The 25,424-nt window shown below is 42.4% G+C and overlaps 1 protein-coding gene across 5 annotated transcripts in view; it reads right to left on the reverse strand.

Annotated features, from left to right (window-relative positions):
• Window positions 1-5,071: 5,071 nt before the first annotated feature.
• The window catches only part of unc79 (unc-79 homolog, NALCN channel complex subunit), a 43,425-nt gene continuing 23,072 nt past the window's right edge, over window positions 5,072-25,424 (reverse strand). For 2 of the 5 annotated variants that reach the window (XM_086049319.1, XM_086049316.1), the window contains exons 24-51: window positions 24,579-24,760; window positions 24,281-24,482; window positions 23,995-24,177; window positions 23,115-23,183; window positions 22,232-22,533; window positions 21,927-22,109; window positions 20,577-20,739; window positions 20,156-20,305; window positions 18,366-19,583; window positions 17,846-17,947; window positions 16,953-17,069; window positions 16,750-16,852; window positions 15,835-15,975; window positions 15,670-15,708; window positions 15,449-15,561; window positions 14,800-14,885; window positions 14,264-14,437; window positions 13,890-13,958; window positions 13,701-13,811; window positions 11,206-11,310; window positions 10,999-11,076; window positions 10,830-10,919; window positions 10,568-10,743; window positions 8,422-8,605; window positions 8,129-8,332; window positions 7,932-8,009; window positions 6,030-6,071; window positions 5,072-5,495 (exon numbers count right to left, since the gene is read on the reverse strand). In XM_086049319.1, the coding sequence (XP_085905445.1) occupies window positions 5,307-5,495; window positions 6,030-6,071; window positions 7,932-8,009; window positions 8,129-8,332; window positions 8,422-8,605; window positions 10,568-10,743; window positions 10,830-10,919; window positions 10,999-11,076; window positions 11,206-11,310; window positions 13,701-13,811; window positions 13,890-13,958; window positions 14,264-14,437; window positions 14,800-14,885; window positions 15,449-15,561; window positions 15,670-15,708; window positions 15,835-15,975; window positions 16,750-16,852; window positions 16,953-17,069; window positions 17,846-17,947; window positions 18,366-19,583; window positions 20,156-20,305; window positions 20,577-20,739; window positions 21,927-22,109; window positions 22,232-22,533; window positions 23,115-23,183; window positions 23,995-24,177; window positions 24,281-24,482; window positions 24,579-24,760 (4,853 nt within the window). In that variant the 3' untranslated portion in view covers window positions 5,072-5,306. Of the gene's footprint in view, window positions 5,496-6,029; window positions 6,072-7,931; window positions 8,010-8,128; window positions 8,333-8,421; window positions 8,606-10,567; window positions 10,744-10,829; window positions 10,920-10,998; window positions 11,077-11,205; window positions 11,311-11,332; window positions 11,634-13,700; window positions 13,812-13,889; window positions 13,959-14,263; window positions 14,438-14,799; window positions 14,886-15,448; window positions 15,562-15,669; window positions 15,709-15,834; window positions 15,976-16,749; window positions 16,853-16,952; window positions 17,070-17,845; window positions 17,948-18,365; window positions 19,584-20,155; window positions 20,306-20,576; window positions 20,740-21,926; window positions 22,110-22,231; window positions 22,534-23,114; window positions 23,184-23,994; window positions 24,178-24,280; window positions 24,483-24,578; window positions 24,761-25,424 lie in introns of those variants that run through there. The other 3 variants (XM_086049318.1, XM_086049317.1, XM_086049321.1) reach the window with 3 other exon arrangements.

The following is a 25,424-nucleotide window of genomic DNA, read 5'->3' on the forward strand; positions in this document are numbered from 1 at the left end:
ATAGTTATATATTACCACCCTTGACCACAATAATGCAATAATTTCCCTTATCTGTTCTATGGTCATCATCACATTTGTCTTAATCATGCAAAAGGAAAGCACAGAAAAGCCAAAGAAAAAGCAAACACGCGCGTGGAATTAATCCCGAAATGCTCACTGTGCTGAAGTCTTGCAAGATTTTCTGAGGTCTCGCGTCAAACTCAAATTGCCATTTATATGAGGTGAGGACATTTGACTTTAGAGGTTCCACTGTCGCAGAAGTGTTGTGTGCGTGGATTGGACAATGTTCATGTTTCTAAGTGTGTCACCAAGGACTCGTCACCCATCACCATAGAAACCAGGGGGCTGACCTTGTCACTGGTGAGAGACAGGACGCTCGGGCCAATAGTCAGAGATCAGGTTGCACTCGTTGTGTGTGTGTGTGTGTGTGTGTGTGTGCTGTCACAACAAGCATCCTCTACATCCCCTCTGGAAGAACACAACTGAGCTGGAATGGAGCATCAACTCAACGCTGCTCTGCACTTTGAATTCAATGCGTGTATGTGCAAAGTGCTATCGAGGCTGTCGGCTGAGTACAGTTATTGGCTAATCTGTTGAAAACAAGAAGCTTGCATTTAGGCATGCACGGGTAGGAGCCAACAAGCACCCCTCTACCATGTACCCAACTGTATGCGAGAGACGTGACGGATGCATGAATGTAAATATCGCTATTTAAATATCTGCCTTCTGGACTGTTAATTCATGCACAGGAACATGCGTTTAGACATATGTCAAAGGAAAACAACGTGCTACCATTTAGAGTTGTTCATGTTGTCATGTTGATGGAACAAGCCATTAATGGCAAATCGCTACTCCAAACACACGCGCACACACTTTATGCGTACGACAAACAAAAAGGACGATGTGCATACGTTGATATCCTTGCTGAGTTTTGTAAATAAAAGTGTACAGAACAAAAGCATTACCTTTGATTTTGTTTAAAGGACATTGACGCTGTTGCACCGTCACCTAATGGCGGGTGTTAAAAAGGAGGTGTTATATTTAGCCTGTGCCCGGTCTGCTCTGTGTGGTGCAGGTCTGGAGCTGGGCCCCTCCCCTGTGGTGGGGTGGAGCAAGGCTGGGGGGGGGGGGGAGCGAATGTGCTAAGTCTGTCTCACACGCTGCATCTTTAATGAACTGCCATCAGCAGACCTTTTCCAGCCTGCTATGTCACAAACCAGCAAACGTGCAGGTCGAATATTAGCGACAATGTCAATGTGAAGGCAACAATAGAAAACGGCATTTTGAATAATGATAGCACATTTTTTGGAGGTACATCTAAACAGTCTAATAAAAATCATTAGAGCTATCTCAACAATTATAATTGTATAATTAAAATAGTGAACATAAGTGCAGAAGACCATGCTTCAGGGAAGTAAGCATCCTCCAATTGTTTTTGATATGTACATATATGCACAATATATGTTCCACATCAGCACAGCATCCTTGGTTGTGATTGTCTGATTTGGTTTATTTTCATGCAGACACACATTGGTCAGTGGTCGTAATGTCAACCACATCAACTCAACCCAACTTTATTTATAAAGTACTTTAAAACCATCGCAGCTTCATACAAAGTACTGTACATAAAGTCAAAATGAGACATAAAAAACAACAACAGTTAAAACAATACATTAATAACATGAAGAGTAAACATAATAAGACACTAAAACAACGCAGGTTCTCGTGCTGAGTCGATAGCCAAATGAAAAAGAAAATGTGTTTAAAGATGAGTTTTAAAGGGGGAAATCAACCCAAACATATTTTTGTTCCCAGCAGGCCCGCTAGTTGGAACACGGCATTCTGATTAATATTGCGTTGGTGGAATACGAGTTAAGCAGGAAAAATCCACCCGTTTTTAACCATCTCAGGGGCGGCCATTTTGTCACTTGTGTCGACTGAAAATGACATCACAACTATTCAGGGCTCAGGTAACGACCAATCATGGCTCAGCTTCAGAAAACAGGTGAGCCGTGATTGGTCGTTACCTGAGCCCTGAGCAGTTGTGATGTCATTTTCAGTCGACAGACGTGACAAAATGGCCGACCCCGGAGATGGCTAAAAACAGGTGGATTAACTATTATTGTAATTAATTAATTAATTTCTTGATTAATTGATTATTTAATCAATTAATTAATCGAGCAATTAATTGAGAAATTAATTAATTTGTGATAATTTATTATTTAATCAATTAATTCATTCATTAAAGATACAAATGCATTAAAAATCCAAACAAATCATTTTGGGTCGGGGCTGGAGAACATTTTAGGAGGGCTTCAGACCCACTAAAATAGGCCTAACGATTCCACTGATAAAGCATAATTTGTGATATTTGATCAGGTGTGCTTAATGTTGTGGCTGCATACATGTACTGTATAATGCTGATTCAGAGGAACACCGAAGAGTCAATGAATTGTAATGTGAATGAGGCACCGTCGACTACTTTTAAAGCCGTGCTCGCTGTGGATGTGCCGCTTGACGCTAACGCCAATGGACAATGTGAGCAATTTAAACATTCACGCATTGTCCAGCCCGGCCTGTGTGGCTTTTGCTGTACTAAAAGCAAAGTGACAGCACTGGGCCGGAGCCACCAGAGATTGTCACTTTCTCAACAAGCTTTACCAGGAATAATCATCCACAGTACACAAATGATGTTTTGTTTTCATGAGCAGAGGTATAAAAAATAGGGAGACCCTGGGGCAGTTGCAACACGGGTCACTTGTAACACTTGCAATTGCTCCAATCAGGAAGAAGGGGTCACCTGCTTCACCTTGAACATGCTTAGTTTACTCCTTAGTCCCCATGTAAAAAAGAAGAGTCATAAAGCAAAAAGAAAAAAAGCCGAAACCTAATTTTCACGTAAGGAAGGAATTTTTTTGCTCAAATTATTTTTGTGATTACATACCCTGATCTGTAATTGAACTCATTAAACACCTGTGTCAATAATGTGTCTGTTTAGCTACATTTCATTGAGATTGATTATGGAAATATTTCAACCGTTAGCTCTAAACCAAGTAAGCTCATCGCAAATGCACATGAGGAAAGTTGCCTCGCGTAAGTTGTAACGTGAAATTATACAATTTAACCACAAGATAAATTTGACTTGAATACAATCCAGACAGTTTGCTTCTAATCTGACAACCATCCAAACTCAAAGAGCCACTGCGTTATAATGCAAAAGTTTTGCAATAAAACACAATAGTATTGCGTTATAACGCAATCGTGAATATTATATAATATATAGAATCATAGAAATATTGTTGCTAAAGATATATATCTGTTTATTTATTATTGTAAGAACTCCTTAAACTGTTCAATGTCACATAAATGAATATCATTAATTAATAATAATAACATACAGACAAATAACATGAATAAAGGTCATTTGAGAAAATGTGTTATGTCTGAAGTGTGAATCAAACTGGTAGCCCTCGCAATAGTAAAGAAGGAGTTCTCAGTCTCAAAAAACATTGGTGATCGCTGGTGCACAACATTATACGATAGCAGTAAAATGTGTACTTGAACAATGAAGTATTTGGTGACTCATGCAAGATGGCTTTTCCCCCCCCTGAAAACTAGTGACTTTTGCAAGTATTCCACCCGACTGCGACGATATGAAGCTTGCTGAATTTGTACTCTCACAAGAGTGAAAAGACCTAAAAATGGCGGTCCCTGGAAGTGAGTACACATAGTCAGATGCAAAGTTTTAAACATCTTACGTACGTCCTTTGCAGATTTAAGTAAACAACAGCAGATAAAGAAGATGCGCGCACTAATTCACTATGCATAAGTGTGTTTATGTGGACGAATTCTGACCTTCACAATTGTTGAAGAGACACTTGTAACGTGTCCGTCCAAGAGGCCAATGGTCCGTGTTAATTACCTCCGACTGCCACAATGTCCTCCAGGAGGCTGTCAGGCAGGTGGGTCAGGGTGGGGAAAAAGCTGAATAACTGTAGGGCACTGAATACATAAGATGCTCCTATAACGAGAGAGAGAGAGCTTCTTTTGGGGGCAAAAAAAAAAAAAAAAAAGGCTTTGAGGCAAAATGATCACACCGCTGGAAGTGGCTGACAAATGCAACCCCGACGCAAGGTGACTTGATTAGACCTGTGCACTGGCGCGCGCAAAAACCAGCATCGCTTTTGTCCACCCTCCCGCAGTCGGAGAGCGTTGATGAGCCAAGGCTGGAGGTTGATGACAAGGAGGGCGCTTGCGAGCCTGATTCAGCCAGCCTCACCGGTCACCCGGGTTGAGTGCGTGAGCGTGCATGTGTGTGAGTTCATTAGTCACATTGTGTGACTCATTTGGTTCACACCGCTCATCACAGGTCCTCTTTTGCTCGCACAAAAAAAATAAATAAATAAAATAAAATCCCCCCCAAACAACACATACCAAAAGACGCAGTACTCTAAATCTTAAATATTGAAATAAGCAAATTGGATTCATGTTAAATCTTGATAATGAAATCCCAAACTAGATGAATGTGCCCTGCTGTCATGACATCTGTTATCCTCAGGCTAATGCGGTTAGACCTCACAACAATGCTCCATCACAACAAACCAAATTAGGCCAAAAGGTAATTGTGTTTGCTTGGTTTAAGTCTGCTATAAGGAGGAAGGGGAGGCCTCCACTTTGGGCTAGGGCGCCGCTGGTCGAGGGTGTGGCGGGGACGGGTGGGGTGGGGGTAACCTCTAACCAAAATAGGCTTGTTTAACTCTAAGCTCTGGCTCCGTCTTATCGAGTTAGGAAGCCGCTCCCGCAACTCACACGGCCTCCTGATGGATCCGAGTCGTGATGGCGAGAGGCAGCGTGACGGACGTTCTGACAAGAATCAGAGACGGCGAGCTGACTAAATGCGCGTCGTGTCGTTTTCCCGGAGAGGTCCAGTCTCTGGTCTACAACCGTAAACGAGGCGGGCTGATTTAATTGCGCCGCCGTTGGCATTATGGTAAAATGGACATTTGGAATATGAGCCGGGGACGTGAAAGGGAAGTAAATGTCACATTTGAATATAGGAAATGACAAGGCGTCTTATACAAAAAAGAAAACTTTTATTGTCTAGTCGAAAAAGATAGGATGTCTTCGATTGAGTACACATTTGCATTCAGGGCACAACAAAGATAAATAGAAATCTTCTGCAAGTGCGCCATCACAGTATCAGTACTTAAATAGCACAGATCTACTGTACATAAATATACTAAAAAGCGGTTCAACCCAGGTGAGCGTCCATTTTGGTTATTCAGAGCGGGACTGCAGAAAGTAGGTTACATGGGGTAGAACTGCGAGGCGGCCTCAGATGACTGTATCTCCACCTGAGCCATCTTGAATTGAGTGCACTGCAGCCACTTGCGCAGCGCGAAGGGCGGCGCTCCCGGCGTCTGACCTTGCAGACACTGGTGGTTCACGCGGTTCTGGATGGCCTGGAGACGCAGCTGCAGACCCGCCGACAGGTGCTGATGCAGGATGATAAGGGAGGACGGTTAAAGTGGGAAGTCAACGCAAACATTTGTTTTTTTTCAAGAATATGTTCTATCTAAGCCCACTAGTCGAAATAGGGCATTATGATAAATATTGCGTTTATGGAATACGTGTTAATCTACTCGTTTTTAGCCATCTCCGGGGGCGGCCATTTTGTCTTCTGTCGACTGAAAATGACATCACAACTGCTCACAACGACCAATCACGGCTCGGACTCAGAAAACAGGTCAGCCGCGATTGGTCGTTGTGAGCAGTTGTGATGTCATTTTCAGTCGAAAGAAGACAAAATGGACGCCCACAGAGATGGCTAAAAACGAGTGCATTTTGCTTCTTAACTCTTATTCCACAAATGCAAAATTAATTAGAATGCCGTGTTTCAACTAGTGGGCTTGCATAGAACATAGTCTTGGAAAAAAATATGTTTGGGTTGACTTCCGCTTTAATGATTAAAGCTGGTCGAAAGGCTTTGCTTGGGTATTTTATATTTAGATGATATTGACATGGCTTACCTTAAGGTTGGATTGGATCATGGGTAGCCACATGGGAATAAGCTAAGGGTAAGAATAAAGAGGGAGAAATGATGTTGGTATACTTCTTGTTAATTGTATTGTATTGTTTGCATATTAGCGGGATACAGCGAACCCCCATTTATCGCAGGGTATAACTTTTTTTTTTTTAAATAATAATTTTATGTATGGATTCACCAATGCCAATATTGTACTTGTACTTAGAAATATGAATCAATACTATGACACAGATATCACTTTACCAGCCCGATATGCGGTACACCTGCCTCGGTGGAGTAGGAGTCATGTCAGCCATGTGAAAGTCATTTAAGGTAAACGAAATGTTCTGAAAAATGGAGGATTGGTTTTGTTCGGGCGGCGACGGAGGCAACCGGGGCGGTGAGTTGCCGTCAGCAGGCTGTCCGGCAAGCGTCATTGTTCTCGTGCCAAGCCAGCCGCACTCCCGTCACGAAACCGTGTCGGAGGATCCAGCGCGGAATGTGGTTCAGTTGTTCTATCATTTTCATTTCATACTAGGGTTGTAACAAAAAACAATTTGAATCGGAAAATCCGTTTTGTTTTAAAAGATGTGATTGCATCGAATCAAACCAAATCAAAACGTTCCACTTTAAAATATATTGAAATACATGTCAAATCGTCCTTTATTGGAGGGATATTCATGTACAGAAAATGACAACAGGAAACTCAGCAAGAATTAATCCTCTCGTTTTTAGTCATCTCTGGGGGCGGCCATTTTGTCGCCTCTGTCGACTAAAAATGACATCATAACTACTCAGGGCTCAAGTAACGACCAATCACAGCTGACCTCTTTTCTGAAGCTGAACCGTGGTTGGTCATTAGCTGAGCCCTGACCAGTTGCGATGTCATTTTCAGTCGAGAGAAGTGACAAAATGGCCGCCACCTGAGCTCTGAGCAACTGTGATGTCATTTTAAGCCATTAAGGCCTAAAGCGCCTTTCTCAACAGCTCCACAAAACCGTCGGTCGCCTTTGGAATTACCCTTGAAAACCTGAAGTTCTCCCAGAAATTCAACACTTACAAAATGATTAATATCTCAGCCCCTGTAGCAGAGAGAAACATAATTCCAAAAGAATTAAAGAGTTTAGACATGTGGCTTTCACACAGGCAGAATTTATTATTTACTGTTTCAATCGAAGATGTAAAAATAACGTGTCAGTGCAAGAGAAGCACTATTTAAATTTTTAAAAAATCGAGTGGTAATTACCATCCTCTATTCTGTTACAAAGACGTCAATATCATATTTGTCTAGAAACCATATCATATCACGTTCGACTGGTTCCACTGGTTGTGCACGTCGTCTATATATCACTGCCGTTACTTACTTTAATCGATCAACGGCGTCCGTCATTAGCCTACCTACGGCTCGAAAAAATTCCACGACATCCTTCGCAGTCTCGCGACACCGTCACGTGTATATTCTGATGCATTAAATTGGCTGAGAGACGGAAAATTGGATTAAAAAAGGACAGTGACATATCCGTTCTCCCGGTTTGAAAGGTAGAAAGACGCAACAGCGCTCCCGGCTCTAGTGGTAGAAATGGGGTTATGCGCTCCCGGGCTTAATGGGTTAAATCAACAGAAGTGACAAAATGGCTGCCACCTGACATGGCTAAAAACGGGTGGATTTTGCTGCTTAACTCATATTCCACCAACGCAATATTAATCAGAATGCCGTATTTCAACTAGTGGGCCTGCTGGGAAAATATTCTTGAACAAAATATGTTTGGGTTGAATCCCCACTTTAAATGACAAAATTCAGGCATATACACGAGGCAAGCGATCTGTGAATGCAATTTGATTTAAATCAGGATTGTTTCGCCCCTGATGAAGTGTAGCTGGCAAAACTGGCAAAATGTTTGCAAACCTTGACGAAGATGGTTGAGTTGCACTCCTGCAGCGCTTCCATCAGGCTAATAACATGAAGACACACCATCTCGACCATCTAAAAGAAGAAGAAAAAAGCTCATCATTGTTCGAGGGCTCTTCATCTGCCATATTTTCCACACTTTAAGAGCACGTTTTGCACTCGATAGCCTGTGACGGTGGAGGCAAAGCACTCACCACCTTATTGTGCGCCATGAGCTGCAAAATGCTGGGTGTCACACGACTCCAGAACTCCAGGCCCGTGAGAATGGCGCCGGAGGAAAACTCTGTCTGGTTCTGGTTCTGCAAAGTGGGAGCGGCGGCCGCCTGCTCGCAGTAGATGGTCCACAGCTGGGCGAACATGAAGGCGTGGAACAAAGAGCACATGTGCAGCACGGACGTCTGCGCGGGCACACAAACGAGAGGCCGTGAAAAAGAGCAGGCCCGGGGGCGCCCAATCATTTGAACGGCGGCGCCGATTCCCGCCTTACCTTCGATTGCTCGGGAAAGCCGATAAGGATGACAATGAGATGGTCAGCGATGTGGGAGCCGGCATCCAACGGGATGGGCATACAGGAAGTGGAGCCCTGATGCAGGGCGCAATGTGTCAGGGCGCCCAGGAGAAGCCAAGACAGCTGACGCACGTGGGAGACGCATTCGATGAATTCCTTTGGACTGCGCAGGAAACACGACATCGTGACAACATTGTTGACATTTTTTTTTTTTTTTTTTTCCCCCCACTCTCATCAATATTTTAGGACACTCCAGGCAGCAATCATCTGTTCAATATGACACAGGCATGGAGACAGGAGTTTAGAATATTTAGAGCGAGTTACTTTGAAAAATTAAAATGAATACATTTTTTATGATTAACTTCTCCCTGGTCAACGAGCTAAATATCCACACCTTGAGAATGACACGGGAAATGATGTTTCATGAGGATATAACGAACCTTTGCTATTTGTGGCAACACTTCATCCCTATCCCATGCGGGGACTGAAAATATGCGAGTTAGTCATGCCGCGCCTAAAAGGATTTGTAATTGCCTATAAATGCCAGAAGTTGGCACCAAATTGATTGATTGATTTATTGAACATATAAACACAACATGAAAAACACGAAGAATGTTTTTTTTTTTTATTTAAAAAAAAGATCAGTACTTATCTTAATTCAGTAAAGTTTATATGTTCAAGGGGAGTAGGAAGAAGTAAAAAACTTGTCGAGTCCTACCCTTTGTTCACTATAAAGTAATGGAAATCATGTTCTATTAATACGAAGGTGGGTTATTCATAAATACATACACACATATAACTGAGCATAACCCATATAAAAACTAAACTAAAAACGCTTATTTTACATATATACAAAGTAAAGCGCTATAAATAGAAACAAAAAACTAAAGTATAAATATAAACAGACATGGCCCTATTATACACGTGTAGCGATAATCATATTCATAAACCAAAAACTAAAGACAGTTAATTGTTAAATGACTGCTTTTGTCTAAATGAAGCTCCTCAACTCACTTCAAATTGCTTCCTTGGCATCAGTCATGCTTAGCTGTGAGCAGCGACTTGTGGTAGTTGGTTAGCGCATATGCCTCACAGTTCTGAGGTTTGGGGTTCAAATTTCAAATTTCAAATGTCCCTCCCATGCTTGTGTGGATTTTCTTTGGGGTACCCCGTTTCCTCCCAAAACCCCAAATTGTCTGCAGGTATGAATGTGAATGAGAATCTTTGTATGTGCTAGCGATGATTGCGCCGTGGACACCAACTCTCGCCCAAAGTCAGATGGAATCAAGGTTATTATTGTTGGCAAAAGCTAACGAAATAATTTCAACTAAAATTCAACAAAATATTTTAATTAATGAAATAACATAAAAATAAGATTGCTTTTAAAGAACACTAAGTTCAGAGAAAAAAGGTGGAACGTTTTTTTTTGAGGAATTGTATTTTACTTTGTTACATAGTATTTAGTGACCTTTTTTTACCTTGCACTCGAGAAATACTACAGACATAAAAAACTAAAACTTATACTTAAAACAAATAAAAACTAAACAAAAATTAAGCCTGTTTGATAAAACAACAACAACAACAACAACAACCACAATAAAATAGCTCTATAAATGAATTAAAAGTAACTGAATTAAAAAAAAAAAAAAAAATGAAAGCAAAATTAAAAAAAAAAAAATTGAATGAAAAGTCAAAACTTTAAAATAACCATTGCTGGACTCGTGATCCTAATGAGCAGGAGCGCAATACTAAATAAAAAAAATGAATGGATGGATGGAGTTATTAAGTGAATGTATAACTGGAATTTATTATTGCGGTCGTAGTTTGCAGTGACCGAGAACTTCGCTGCATCATACTGAGAAGCGCTTGAAAAATGTCGGCTACCATCATTAGCTGAAACAGTTTGACAAAATATTACAAACGTCTCTTTGTATGATGTCGTTAAGTGTTACCACAATAATAAACATGCCGTAAAAAGAATACGCCCCTAAGGATCTGCGGGTGTTCCTAATGTGTCGCCAAATCCACTTCCAACTTTGCCGTCGCTTTCTCTTTCTTAAGAATATTGTTTAAATTGCCTCGGCAAATGCCCTTTGGCGGCAGACGCGGCGTGTGATCGTCTCACCCTTGTTGCATGGTGGAGGGAGGATGGTAGAGCCAGGGAAGATAACGGACCACGGCTTTGTTGTCACGGTGATTGCCTTTGCTGATCTCCATGGCGGCCACTTGCGCCAAGCCCACTTTAAGGTTCCCTCCGAAAGTGTCCTCGTGCAGCGGCTGGCAGCAAGCCTTCATGTGACTCTGAATGACACGTTGAAAGAGGCCACAGTGACCCCTGCCACGAATAGTGGATCAAAGTGCTCTTGTGATGCAAAAACAACACTCACCTTGAGTTTGGTTAGCGTGTGCATGTCTGCAATAAAGTCCAGGAGCTCACTTATGTATTGTCTCATGCATTCCATTGCGGCTGTCGTGCACTGTTAAAGCAAACGTTTTATTTTTAGTCCGCCTTTATTCCAGCTGCTGATTCTAATCAGGTTCTTAGTCAAATCTTACCCCGGGCAATGTCGCGATCATGTGCTTTTGGATGATGGTGGATTCTGCCAAGCGTGTGCCGATATCTGCACAAATGAACTGGCAAAAAAAAAAATAATAATAATAAAAATAAAAATAAACACCACAGCGCGGCAAGTTTGAACAATTTAATATATTACAATTTAATGAACAACGATTTAATAATCTCATTTCGGGCGTGCTTTTCACCTGGACCAGCAGTAACAAGTTTGTGTCAGGCAGCGGGGATTTGAACTTGAGCGCTTGAAGCAGCTCCAGCACCACAATGCGCGACATGTAGAACTTATCTCGCTCCTGGATGTGAGGAGATAAGAGAAGGGAGTAAATGTACCGATGCAGCAAGACTGCCTTTTTCTATTATCGCTCTCCCTTACTCATGCTGCGAGGAGAGCATAAACTCACGAGGCTGAATAGAGGGGGAAGGAGAGGCGGCGAGAGGGTGGGGAGGGAGCCAGAGAATAGACAGACAATAGTGAGGCTGAGGAGTAGATTTAGGCCAGTCCAGATCTCTCCTCCCTGAGTCCCAGGCAGCTCAGATGAGGCTGTCAGGCTGCCTTCTCCTTCCCCGAGGACAGGCTGCTCTCTTTGTTCATCCCTTCCACACAAAGCCCAGCTGCCTGTTTACAAACCACACTGTCATCTCCTGCCTTCCACTTTTGCCTCCCTTTCTTTTGCGCCATCATGTTTGCTTATGTTGGCCGCATGCTCCCGAGGAATGCAAAGCCGCTCCGGACGTGTCTCGCTTTGAAGGGCACACGCCCCTGTCGCGATGTGGAAAAAAAAAAAACAAAAAAAAAAAAACGAGACCATAATGCATTTTTTTAAACACAGTCAAAAAGCATGTTGAGCTCGTGCTGTGCAATTCGTCCGCAAAGTTTCGGGGTTTCGGTTCTTGACGTGTTGTCTCGTCCTTGTGTGGGTTTTCTCTGACTACTACGGATTATCAATAATGCTTGTTAGGTTCGCCGATGACTCTAAATTGTCCTTAACGTGAGTGTGAATGTTTGTATGTGTTCTGCAATTGGCTGGCAACCAGTCCAGGGTGTGCTCAAAGTCAGCTATAGGATAGGCTCCAGCTGCAGAAAATGCATAGAAGGATATAAATTAGGGATGTAACGATTAATCGAAAATGGATTTAAAATCGATTTGCCCTGATTAATTGATTAATCGATTAGATTAATCGAAAATCGAGTTAATTAAAATCATCTAGAAAATGATGTCTTGAAATGTTTTTTTTCTTTCTGGATGCATAGCACATTTTGAATGTGTAGATTAAATTATGCTGAGAAGCATGGAAGCAATTTTTTAAAAAATCGAATCGAATCAAAAATCGGGAACTGAAAATCAAAAATCGAATCGAATCGGGGCTTGAGTGAATCGTTACATCCCATATAAATCGATAAAAATGTAGCACAGCAGGTTGTGCAACATTGCTGAAAACACTTTTTAATTTTGACCTCCGTCCAAATGTCAGACTGTGTACGATTGCGAGGGAACGTCTTGCGCACAGCCCTCTTTAGTTCACCCGACAGTTTGTCAAAAGGTCCAACATGACCCACAACAGACACATTTTTAAAAAAAATCATAATTTCTTTGATTAGCCTATCATAAAAAGGCGACAATTTCTATTTTGATACACCCACTGTGTTTACTTTCTATATCCGGTGTGTGTGTGGCTTGTGCACGGCCACACTTGAACTCTCTAAATTAAAATTTAATGGAGCATGTCACCTTCAGTAAATAGAAACCCGCAGGCCCACTTGCAGCATCCACTGATGCATACTACGGCAAACTTCAGTCAAAAAAAAAAAAAAAAATCGACCTCAAAGACCGGCAAGATGGGTCTTCCCAGAAATCGCTTTTTTTTTTTAACTGCATAGGACAGGTTCCAAGAGTAATTGTTGATAGTGACTCTGGGTTCTGAAAAGCGGATATTGTACGGTGAGGAATTGAAGCCAGTGTAAAAAAAATCAATACTGCAGGAGACATAAAGAATACGCCGTTGACAGTGGTGGAGGATTGAGGATCCTCGGGGCCAAACGGTGTCGACCAGCCCGGCTGCATCTGCAACTTCGGATAGCCGCCACAGACCCGTGGCCCGACAGCAAACCAACTAATCATGTTAATCAATACTGGCTGATTGCCTACTTAATCATCTGTGACGCATGGGCCACATTTCTGGCTGCCTGGGGAGTCAGGGAAGTAGTGCAGCACCAAAAGAATGATGAGCAAAATGCCTGCGAAACTCAACATTTTTAGCACCGCTAATTTAGTTAAAAGGTTTAACTCTTTAGAGGGGGGAGACACCTTCGCGGCTCATGATAGCACTTGCGTTGTGTCGTCAGGAATAAATAACGGTGGATTATCGGGCTCTGATCTGTGTCTTACAGCCGCATTTTGGAGAAATGGGTAACAACAGAATAAATCCATCATAGCAGCTAAACGATCCAATCCGGTTTCAGAAAAGCCACGGAAACACCAAAAAATGGCGTCAGTTGTTTTGCTTTGCTTCACTGATACCATTGACTCCGATTGTTCCAGTAATGATAAGGTAATCAAAAATGACAGATTTGTCTTTGGAAGCGGATTCTGTCAAGAAAATAAAGACCAGCTATATTTTTTGAAGAAAATACTGAAAATTCCCAGTGAGCTACGAGCGTCAATATCAACCAAGAGTAATGTACCTTGTTGAATGCTTTGTAGCAAAGTCCGCACAGTTCTACTAAGTAGGAAAGGCTGAAGATGCCGTACTGGATGACAAAGCTCAGAAGTTTGGAGAAAGGCTCCAGAAGGCTCTGTGGGACACAGGAGGTTAGATGTTAAAGGCCCGGATTTGTATAAATTAGCTTCCCCAAAATCTTCTCTGGGCTTACCCGAGTTGCATTTGTGGTTGGAATTTTCAGAAGGCAAATGATAATCCTCAGGCTGGAATCCATGGGGCACTGAAGCGCAGACAGATTGAAAAAGCTGGAACAAGAAAGACTTTTCCCAAGTACAAAAGTTCACGCAACTATTTCACCGTGATGTATAATCATAACATTGGATCGAATTCATGTGGGGATAACATGATTAGTGACACTTTCATTTGACCCCCAAAGGTCAAAAGCGGCAGAGTCAAATCAATTACAATCTTGAGACTCACTCCCATTGAACCTGACAAGGGCACTGCTCCATGCTTTCTCCCGAGCCATAATCACATCAAAGCATATCAGGCGCGGGCTAAGTGAGCAGTGGCGTCGATGGCTACCTTCAGAGGAAGCACAGAGGGCAGTTTGGTGAGGAAGGTCTGGAATTGGTTGCAGATGGTGGTCCACAGGTTGCTTGGCGAGTCCATGGGGAGGGCCTCCATGAAGGTAGCAATGTTATCCAGGCAGTGTAGCATAGTGCCCCCTGCTGGCAGACTCTTCTTGTTGTTCAACCCCTGGAGGGGAGGGCACAGAGCGCATAAAGCACAACTGCGTTATATAATGGCATTCTATAAGCGCGGAGATATTTCCATTTAAATGATCATTCACTTCTGATCAATCACAATGCTCAGCGGCGGATTTAGGACATCGGAGCTCGGATTATCGCTCGCACGGGTCACACGCCTCGCTGGGCTTTTATGTGTGTCATTTATTTAGCTCAGCGATAACAATCAACTGGTGCAGTTGTGCACGGTAGTAAGGCAAGGAATTGTTGTTTTAAATGGGCTTATGCTGGCTCGAGGGAAGCAAAGGGACCGCAATTGCTTTGACAACAGCTCCTCCTGCTGGTTAGAAGACGAATGAGAAGAAAGCTCACCTCCAGCAGCATATTGAGCGCAGCAACAGAACTCAGTTCGTTAAAATCTATCAGCGAGGAGGCAAGCGTCCGAAGAAAACTTCCATCTGCAGAGAAAAAGCGACAAACGGATCTTTAGTTTTTGTTTTTGTCCTGTAGGGCAGTGTTTTTCAAACTGTGTGCCGCGAGATATTGTCAGGTGTGCCGTGGGACATTATCTCATTTGTGTGCCTGTGCGGTCTAGCGCCTGGCAGCGTAATCATGTCTTTACTACATTGTAGTACTCTTCCATACCAGCAGGTGGCAGCAGCAGCAACAGGTAGCCAATTGTCTTTATTTAGAGACAGACGAATTAGTGACGCATGTTTATCCAAACAGGCTCATGTTTCACACTAAGTATCAATATGAAACATAAAATACTTTTTTCTTTGTGTTTATTTAATTCCTATTCAAGACGTTACAATATAACGTCATTCTTCAATGTTAAAAAATTCTTATATAAACAATATAACACTTATCTTGTTAAAATAATCTTTTTTTTTTTTTTCACAATTTCAGCTGCTGGTGTGCCACGGGATTTTTTTCAATGAAATAAATGTGCCTTGACTCAAAAAAGTTTGAAAAACACTGCTGTAGGGTTTAGATTTAATTGAAAGTGTGAGGAGTTGACCCTTAATGTTGCTTTGGAAGAGTTGTGGCAAGATGCCATTTGGAGCCAGCTGGTGGAACATACAGCGGAGGAACTGCTTGGCTACACCTGCAACATTCCCTGGGATCAACATGCTGCAAAGCATAAGGAGAAGGGCTGTGTTGGCCGCAGGAATGTTTAAACTCATCATCTATAAGAAAATGTGGATATTTCTGCACGGCAGTGACAGATTCATGTCGAACCTTTCAGCTTGTCCGGAAAAATTTGCACTGGAAGCCAGCCTGAAAGAAGTCAAAGCAGTGGATTAGGCTCCAGGAATGAATCATGCATGCGTGCTGAGGGTTAGTTATGAAACTTCATCTAAGTGCAGTGTGGGTGTATGTTGCAGGGAGGGGGAGGTGCTCTACCTGCCCACAGACTGCATGATGTCCAGGAGCATAGGAGCAGCCAGATCAGGGCTGAGGTGGATGAACATGGAAAGCACCACCACCGCTAGGCCCAGGGTCTCTTCGTCATATTCTTCCAGCACAGCCGCGCAGTCACGACACCTAAAATGTCACATATAAGGTTCTTCACTCAAACACACACTCTAAAAACAGCTGGGTTAAAAGTAACACAATTTGGGGTCAAAAAATGGACCGATCCACTACTGCAAGAAAGTGGGTCAAATTGACCCAAAATAGTGAATCGGTCCATTTTTGACCCCAAATTGTGTTATTTTTAACCCAACTGTTTTTAGAGCGCGCATTTCTCTATCAAAGCTGTCTCTCAGCTGTCTATTCATTTCGTTATATATGTTTTCCTCCCGCTGCCTTCCAGTGGGTGCAACTTCTGCCTTCACAGCTATAAACTATAGGCTACTACATTTCACAATTTGATGACTAAATCCAGTACCTTATGGCCGTTAAGTATCAGTGCTAACCAATTTAAATGTCCATCCATCCATTTTCAGCTTGGTTGCATTTGCTGCAGGAACGCTCACAGATGAATTGCAGGAATATAATAATGAGGAGGACGAAACTTCATTTGGGATGCATAAGAGTAAAGACATTTAGAATCAACAATGTTTTTTTCTTAGAAACAATTATCATCATTTGAATGAAAACAGCGTCCAATATTTGATATTCTCAAATCAGTAAAATTGATTGATTTTCAAAATGAAATTCAGTGGGGTATGTCTTTACCATTATTGATCAACTTGTATGAAAATGACCCATATACTGCAGATAAACTTTTTCCACAGGAAAAATACCCATACATTATTATTTTTATTGGGATTTGGATACTATGAAGTAAAGTCAGCTGAAAATGAATTTATTCACCTGTCAGACATTAAGGTCGGCTGCTCATCAATGAATTCTTCAGGAGCAGGGACAAACATGCTAACTGTGCTTGGTGCGGAGAGCAAACTGGTCTTTGTTGGACCTACAGTACAAGCACAAACATTCATTAAAACAAAACGAAAGTTATTGGGGTTATTTGGGTTGATGCGATGAATGAACGAATGAATGAATGAATGAATGACCTGTGTCCCAGGTGCTGATGTTGTGCGGTGCACTGGACTGATGCTCCAGCTGCCTCTTCATCAGTTGGCTCATGGTCAGTGCGCCCAGAGAACCTCGCTTCACCTGACGGTACTGAGCTGAAGGTCACAAACAAACAAATACAGTACGCCCAGGTTCACATTGCTGCAAAAGTATGCTTGCAGGCAAATAGTGTGTGTGGTGGTATGGAAAATGGTTGTTTCAAGGACAATAAAACAGATGGCGAACCCGAGTAACCATGAAATCACACCATTTAGCCGCTGTATATCCACCGTGCATATTACTGCAGAGCTTTGTTTCTAAATTAGGGCTGTCACAGTTAAAGCGTTAACTACGGAGATTAATTTAAATGTTATAACGCATTAAAAAAAATTAACTGAGTTAACTCAGTTTTGTTTACTTCCTGTGACAGCTGACTTCTTCTCATTTTGCAGCCAAACTTAGAAGAGAGTCACTGTCGCAAAGATGGCCTTTTTTTACGTAGTTTTACTTTAAAAAGTTACTCGACGGCTCATTGGAGAAATCCAAAATAATTTGCGCACTTTGCAAAGCCGAACTCAACTACCATATTAGTGGTACGTCTTTGGTTTATCGTTCAATAGTTGTTTTCAAGAAAAGAATCGTATTTAAGGATCAAAGAAAGCTAATAGAACAGTCTTTGCATGAAAATATACTGTACTTTAAATTTTTTTCCACATTAATTTCAAGAATTACCTCAAGTAAATATCGGTTCCAAGCTTCATAAAAAAATGTAGTTGAAAAATGAGATTAATTGCAATCAATTATGGGAAATTTTTTGATTTATTTGTTACAAAAATTTAATCACTTGACAGCACTATTTGAAATAAAACTAAGTAATGTTTGAGAATCCTACCGGATACTGAAGAGCGGTGGCTTGTTTCGGGAATTGCGGCTTCAAGTGTTGGCGCTGAGGAAGATTCTCTCGGCTTTTCCAAGGTAGACAGAGCTTGGTGATCTGCACCGGTGACACAAATTCTTTGTGAGCATCGTCGACTTAGCTCCTCCACTAAATCAAAAGCCCTGTTTTTATTTTTCATTTCAAAAAGTAATTCATATTTAAAACATAGCAGTGATTCCAATAGTTTTCTATAGCGCTAGCCGCTAGGTCCAATCCTACCCGACTTACTTAGGATGAAAACTACAGAACATTGTTAGGGTTTGGATTAGTACCGTTCCAATATTGATCTATATTTGATATACTTCTAACAACTAATCATGCATCCATCGATTTATACCACTTATCGTCATTAGGTTCACTGGTGAGCTGGAGTCTTAGGCGAGAAACATGCTAACCGCTGCCTCTGTCTAAAAAAACTACCAATGTTAATGATGGGATGCCACAAGACTAAATGCTTCGTATGGTTGTAACTCACCCGTGTCTGTGGCCTGCTCGTTGCCAAGCTTATCAAACGTGTTGAATGAGATGTCCAAGTACTCCCTCTGGATGGCGCTAACGGCAATCTTCCTCTGCTTCCTCTGTCGAGGAACAATCTGAATTTTAAACTCTGCCTCATCGTTGTCATCGCCGTCAAGTGCTTTGAGTTCGCCGTCTGCTTCGTCGCCCATGTCGTCATCGTCCTCATCGTCGCCGTACTCTTCCTCGTCGTTGCTTCTCTCCGGAGAGGACAGAGGTTCTGCCCTGTCTTCCGGGATGTCCAAGAAGATGGTCCTGCCAGAGGGGCTCGAGCCCTTGGCCTCCTCAAGTGTCCCGAACGCCTCGTCCAGTGAGGTGTCGGGCACGTGGGGTGTCTTCCTCAGCAGGTCCCTCTTCTGCTTCAGGGTCATGATGGGGCTCTCATGGCAAATGTTCTCCAGTCGCTCAGGTAGTTCCAAAGAACTAGAAGGAGTCAGTTTCTTTTCCAAAAGCGCTTCTCCGGTCAGAAGGTCTGTGATCTTTTTGTCACCGGAGCAGTCCTCTACATTGACCTGCATCACAGGGGACAGCCTCAATGTGTTACTACTCGCGGGGGAAGCCAGAACCTTTGGACTTCCATTGAACTTTGAGCCCGTTATGGTGTTGAGGTCAAAGTCCTCGTCACTCTCGACGATCCTGAGCGGAGGTAAGGGTTCAAACACTAAGGAGTCGCTGTCAGACATGGAGAGCAGGGAGTGTTTCTCCGGTATGGAGGTGCAGTCGGAGGAGAGGTCAATGAGGTCTTGGTCCTCCTTTCCAGCAGAGCCGTGATCGGGCTTGTCCTCAAAGGTCTCCATGCAGCTCAGGCGGACCTCGGGGATGACAGGTTTGGAGATGTCGGACTGGCCGCCTCGAGAGCCCCGCCTGTCCACCGCATCGCTGCCCTCCACTCGAACCCAAGAGCCATCGGACGATCCTTTGCCGTGACGCCTGCCGCGGGCGGCGGCCGACGGAGGCGGGACAACAGGGGGCGCCTGTAAGTCGCAGCGGTCGATGCAGGATTTGCGTCGATGTTCGTCGAGGTTGAAGAGGATAGAGTCGGTATTGGAGATGTCCAAAGACTTCTGCTTGTTCATGGCCTGCAGACGCTTCTTCCTGGTGCTCTCCTCTCTCACGCAGTGCAGGATGCTGTCCTGAAGCGCACTGGCTTCCCGGTACTCCGACAGCTCAATTTCACCTGATGCGAGTCAAGAGCAATGATGAGACGAAATCAAATACCGTCACTGTCATGCGAAAAATACTTAGCTCCATTTTTTTTTTCATTTTCTTATTTTTGCATGAATCATGTTTCTGCGTTACAGACATTGCATTAAAGCAACACTGTGCCATATTTCAGTTTTTGTTGATTATGGCGGCGCCATGTGGACAAAAGCGGTAGTGTTTTGACAAAAATCAACCAAGTTTCCCACGCGTGCCAGCACCTAGTGTCGTGAAATCCTGAGCCGTCCTTATAGCGAAAGGAGGAAGTGAGTATACCGTAAAGCAATTCAGGACATTTGTATTATTTTGCTTTGTGCCAGTAAAAATGATAAAGACCCCCTCAGGGCATGAAGTCCCATTCAACTACTGTACTTGTAAGTCAATGTTTCATCAAAAGAGTTGTGAAAAAAATGTATTAAGGTCAATTTCTTGCCCAGTGCTGCTTTAAAGTGAAAATTAAAAAAGTTTCCAAAATTGGAGATAAGTGTTTTTCACAGGACAGTGACGATATTTTATGTCATCAGGGAGCAGAAATGTTTCGACTTTTACTTTTCTTTGCGTTCAGCTCAACGGGTTGGTATTTGACAGACTTGCTACCGCCAATTCTCTTCAGGCGGGCAAAGAAGGTTTGTGACTCCTTGTTAGCGGCTCCGGTGGGTGTGTCATGAACATCGGACTCATCAAATACACTATCTTCTTCTGAAATAGAGTGAAGAAATGCAGAATGAAATAAATCAGTCCATAGTGTTGAATATTGTTAACATAACTTACAAAACGCATGCTAGTTAAAACGTGTTGTCATCTAAATGTTATTACCTGCAGGTGGTCTGATCTTATCAAATCATATTCAAATGTATTGTTGTTAGATACGATCTTATTATGTTCTGAATGACGTTTTATCTCATTTTAGCTGTATGACCTACAGTCAATGGCACCAATGAATGTCTACATTCAAGATGAACATTTTCACCTTTTTCCTTTTCACTGTAACGGCTCATGTTGGAGTTGTCACTGTAGAGGGGACCAGCGGTGGCGTGGGGACGGCAGCTGTGATACTGGGCGTTCAGGGTGTTGATGGTAATGTAGATCAGATGGAGGACAACTTTACTTCCATCCATTTCTCTGTATGGATACTGTAAAATGACAATCAATTAGATGCACCTACACCACCTAACAGCGATGGGAAGAAGTTATAAATTATAAGTTAGACTAAATATAGAGCTAAGTATAAATACTCTGTTACTGTTCTTAAAGGGAAATCAACCCAAACAGAATATGTTCCCAGCAGGCCCACTAGTTCAAACAAGGCTTTCTGATAAATAAAATCCACTCGTTTTTAGTCATCTCTGGGGGCGGCAATTTTGTCACTTTTATCGACTGAAAATGACATCACAACTGCTCAGGTAACGACCAATCATGGCTGACCTGTTTTCTGAAGCTGAGCCAAGATTGGTCATTACCTGAGCTCTGAGTAGTTGTGATGTCATTTTCAGTCGACAGAAGTGACAAAATGGCCGCCCCCTGAGATGGCCAAAAAAGGTGGATTTTGCTGCTTAACTCATATATTCTTGAAAAAAATATGTTTGGGTTGACTTCATCTTTAAGTCAATTTTTCAGATATCTGCAGTTTACTTGAGTAGTTATAAGTTTATACTTTTACTCTCTATATTTGAAAACAGATACAATACAACACAATACAATTTTGTTTATATAGCGCATTTCATAACAGCTAGAGCTGTAAAAAAAACACTTTACAAACAATAAATAATAAACAATAAAAAGGCCATAATGCACGAGTGTTGATCAATAAATTAACATAAAACACTATATACAATTGACATAGAAATGTATCTTTAACAGGGTTACTACATTAATGATAACGGCAACAGCTCCGGAAAAGAAAGATATTCCCTATCCATGGCCTTATCTAAGAGACTTTTTTTGTTGTTGTTATTGGCTAAAAGAACAAGTTTTGTTCTCCCCACTACCTTTCCGCCACATTTCAGCTCAGCTTCAGAAAACAGGTGAGCCGTGATTAGTCATCTCATCCCGAGGGTCTGTGATGTCATTTTCTGTCAACAGAAGTGACAAAATGGCCGCTCCCTGAGATGGCTAAGAACGGGTGGATTTTGCTGCTTAACTCATATTTTATAATAATCATATTGCCTTGTTTCAACTAGTGGGCCTGCTTAGAACATATTCTTGAAAAAAACGGTTTGGGTTAACTTCTGCTTTAAGTACCGAGTAAGTAATCTTCAATCTAATGACTGCTGCACGAATATATAGTGGCTAGAAATTGAAAACAGTGAAAGAAGTGTACCTTATACAGAATAACCAGCAGGGCTTTGAGCCACATCTGTCTGATGTGTGGCCTCAGGGCCCAAAGTGAGCATCGGGGTGGCTGCTGGAAATAGTGTCTTAGTTGAGGACACGTGCAGTACTTTAAGACCTGGACCACCAGGGGGAGCAGCTGCTTCCCTAAACCGATGTTATAGTCCATGACCTGAGAGAAATGACATTGAACGCTTCAGCCTACATGGCATACATACACTATTATATTCATGAAAAAGCAGCCGCACGTACACACGCACTAATAAGTGATATTTCATAATAAAAGTCAGTCACCTGTGAAATACCAGCAATGAACGCATTGAAGCATGTCGAGGTGCGCATCTTCTGAGGTGCAATCATGAAGCAGCCCTCCTGCTGGTCGTAACCCAGCAACACATACAGGTGGCGCTTCACTGTGTTGAAGGCCTTGGCGCTGCCAATGTCTGCCTCGGCACTGCTCTTGTCTTTGGCCATGAATTTCATGAGTACCATGATGAGCTGGTGAACAGTTTGGTGGTCTATGCCGGCGTCCTCCGGGAGCAGGTCTCTGATGATGCTGTCATCTTCGGGAGACAGCGTCTGGCCTGCATGAGAGACTGAGGCGCTTTCAGTGTTGGAGTAGAGAATAGGGGATTGGGAGGGGCAGAGGGGCTATAAAAAGAGGCAGGAGGCTAGTGTACTGTAAAATCGTCTCACGTCCTTCTCAGTTGGGTGAGGTACATACATGGACAAAATTGTGGGTGCCCTTCTGTCCATAAAGGAAACAAAAATGATAATAAAAGAAAGGAAAAAAACATAATACATTTGTGATGTCATTTTCAGTCGACAGAAGTGACAAAATGTCCGCCCCCTGAGATGGCTAAAAAGGGGTGGATGTTGCTGCTTAACTCATATTCCACAAATGCTTTCAAACGCTTTCGATTCCAAAAATCAGAATGCCGTGTTTCAACTAGTGGGCCTGCTGGGAACATATTCTTATAAAAAATGTTTGTGTTTATTTCCTCTTTAAAGTGTTTTCATTCTTTTGCAAAAGAATGTCGCAAAAAAACGACTTCAAATATTGAATATTTAGATGTCTTTGCCTTATCCACCAACCTTTTCATTCAACGCGTTGTTCATATTATGTGGAGTGGTAAACTAGTCGTTGACCCGTTTCACATTTGGATGTTTTATTTACCTGGCAGGACTTTCTCGATCATATCGCCAAGTGTTGGGGCAGAGTGCTCTTGCCTGGTAAGCCTTAGAGCTACAAACCAAATATAAAGAACACAGCTCAGATGAGTGACAGGGGAGGGTACCACAGTCCACACATGTATAGGCACACACAAACATGTGTTCATAAAAGCAGTCCTCGACCTTTTTTGTGGAAGTTTTGAAATGACTTATCTTGGTTTCAATTTTATATCTCAAAAACCTAGCTTTTGAACACAGGTGTGTAGACTTTTTAAAATCCATTATAAGTTATGCTTAAGAAAGGCAAACCATATAGTGAACATTAGGGCTGTGCAATTACGATTATTACACTCCATGATTACAAAATTGGCATAATCGTCAAAAACGATGATTAATATGCATTTATATTCAATGTTTGTTTGTTTACACAAGGAAACCATACTTGAATTTATACATTTTGACCTTTTTTATTTTATAATAACTAATTTGATCATTTTTGTTTGGCCCATAGGAGCTTACATAGAGTTTCCCAAAATTTTATTTGTCTTTATATTTTTTACGTTGAAACATTTTTTGTGTTGTACCAAAAAAAAAATCAACCATCGCTTGATTAGTCGTGATTTCAATTATTACCAAAATAATTGTGATTCATATTTTTTGCATAATCGAGCAACCCGAGTGAACGTAGTGAACTTTGCTCAAAGTATTTACATTTTTTAAATTATTTTTTTTTAAATCCTTGCTTCACCTCCCTGAAGAAAATAGGTGGCGGTACATGGAGCATTCGAGAGCACTTGAAAATGCTGTTGGACCACAGACTAAATGAAAATGTCACAGGACACATTTGAGCGTAGAGGACAAAGAGGCCAATCCACACTACTCACAGAGTCGGTTGCTCAGTGACTCGGGGAGTGAGAATGCCCGCTTGGACTCCGGCGGGCCGCCCTTCACGCTGTCACGCAGGGAACGCACACTCTTCTGGCGGTTCCTGGCAAAGCGCGCCCGTCGAATTTTCCACATTGCTGCATCGCTGAGGTTGGCCACGTTGGTTCGCACTGCCGTGATGGCTGTCAAAAGAAAGGTTTAGGATTGAAATTTCCAAAAGAAATGGACTGTGACGTGAGACTGTCGCAAGTAAAATGACGTTCGGTGACTTTGGTATTAACATACTTGTAGGGAAAGGGAACTCCTTGTTACAGTCGAGGTGCAACTGAGCCTCCAGCGACAATGTTTCAAAACGGTTGACGAAGAACTCCCAGCTGAGAGCAGGTACGTCTTTCTTCAGGAAATGAAGCAGGAGTAGTTTGCTGAGGATGACGGGCCGATCCCTCACGACTGTGTCGAATTGGAAATCCAAACAGAGGCACAAGCCCTGCATAGCACAAAAGCACAACGCAGCACTGTTATGGTGTCTTCACGATGAAGAAAGGTCATTGGTGTGAGTTGAAGGACTGTGTGAGGTGTTCACCTGCAGCGCCGGTCTCTTGATGGTGTCCAGCAGCAGTCTGGCTCGGGTGGCCACGGCCGGATTGACGTCCTCCACCGATGCCAGGAAGCAGCAGAAGGCGTGCGCCAAAGAGTACTTGAGCAGGTGGTTTTTAGTCACTGCGCCAATGTCTAGGAAGCGGCACAGGACTGCAACCTTCTCCACTATGAGAAAAAGAGAACAATACAACATTTTTATGTGTGTTAGGTACCTTTATATATTTCGTAGTAGGAGTAGTATATTTATATTGAAGATTGTCATGACAATGTGCTTGAATTTGCTGCTGTATGGACCATTTATTAATCCCTTTTCTATAGCACTTGTTCATATTAGGGTCATAGGTGAGTGGGAGCCTATCCCAGCTGACTGAAGGAAGAACTGACGGAAGAACGATGCTACGCCCTATAGACTGGTCACCAGCCAAACTCAAGGCACAGGAAGAACATGCAAGTTGCACACAAGGAAAAATGACATTTGAACCCTTAACCTCTGAACCATATTGCAGATGCGCTGAACCGTGGCAACCGTACAAATGAAATGAACGTGAAACCAATAGGGACAATCACGTATTTGATGACTTTGTTTTAACTGCTGCACTACACAAGAATGAACACTGGATGTCAGTGTAGGCACAAAAACATTTACATGGCCTGTTTTGTCATGTCACACTTGAGGTAACATGATCACTGAATCACAAGTATTTATTTCCACAAAGAAGATTAGTTAGGCTTTGGAAAGATTGAACTATCACATTCATTATGACATTCTTTTACACGTAGGCATATCATCAACCCACTAGGCTGACAACACTGGCCAAGAGATATTTTT

This window comes from Filicampus tigris, chromosome 13 (assembly GCF_054856515.1).
Source record: "Filicampus tigris isolate MCC_2025a chromosome 13, RoL_Ftig_1.0, whole genome shotgun sequence".
NCBI classification, from domain to species: domain Eukaryota; kingdom Metazoa; phylum Chordata; class Actinopteri; order Syngnathiformes; family Syngnathidae; genus Filicampus; species Filicampus tigris.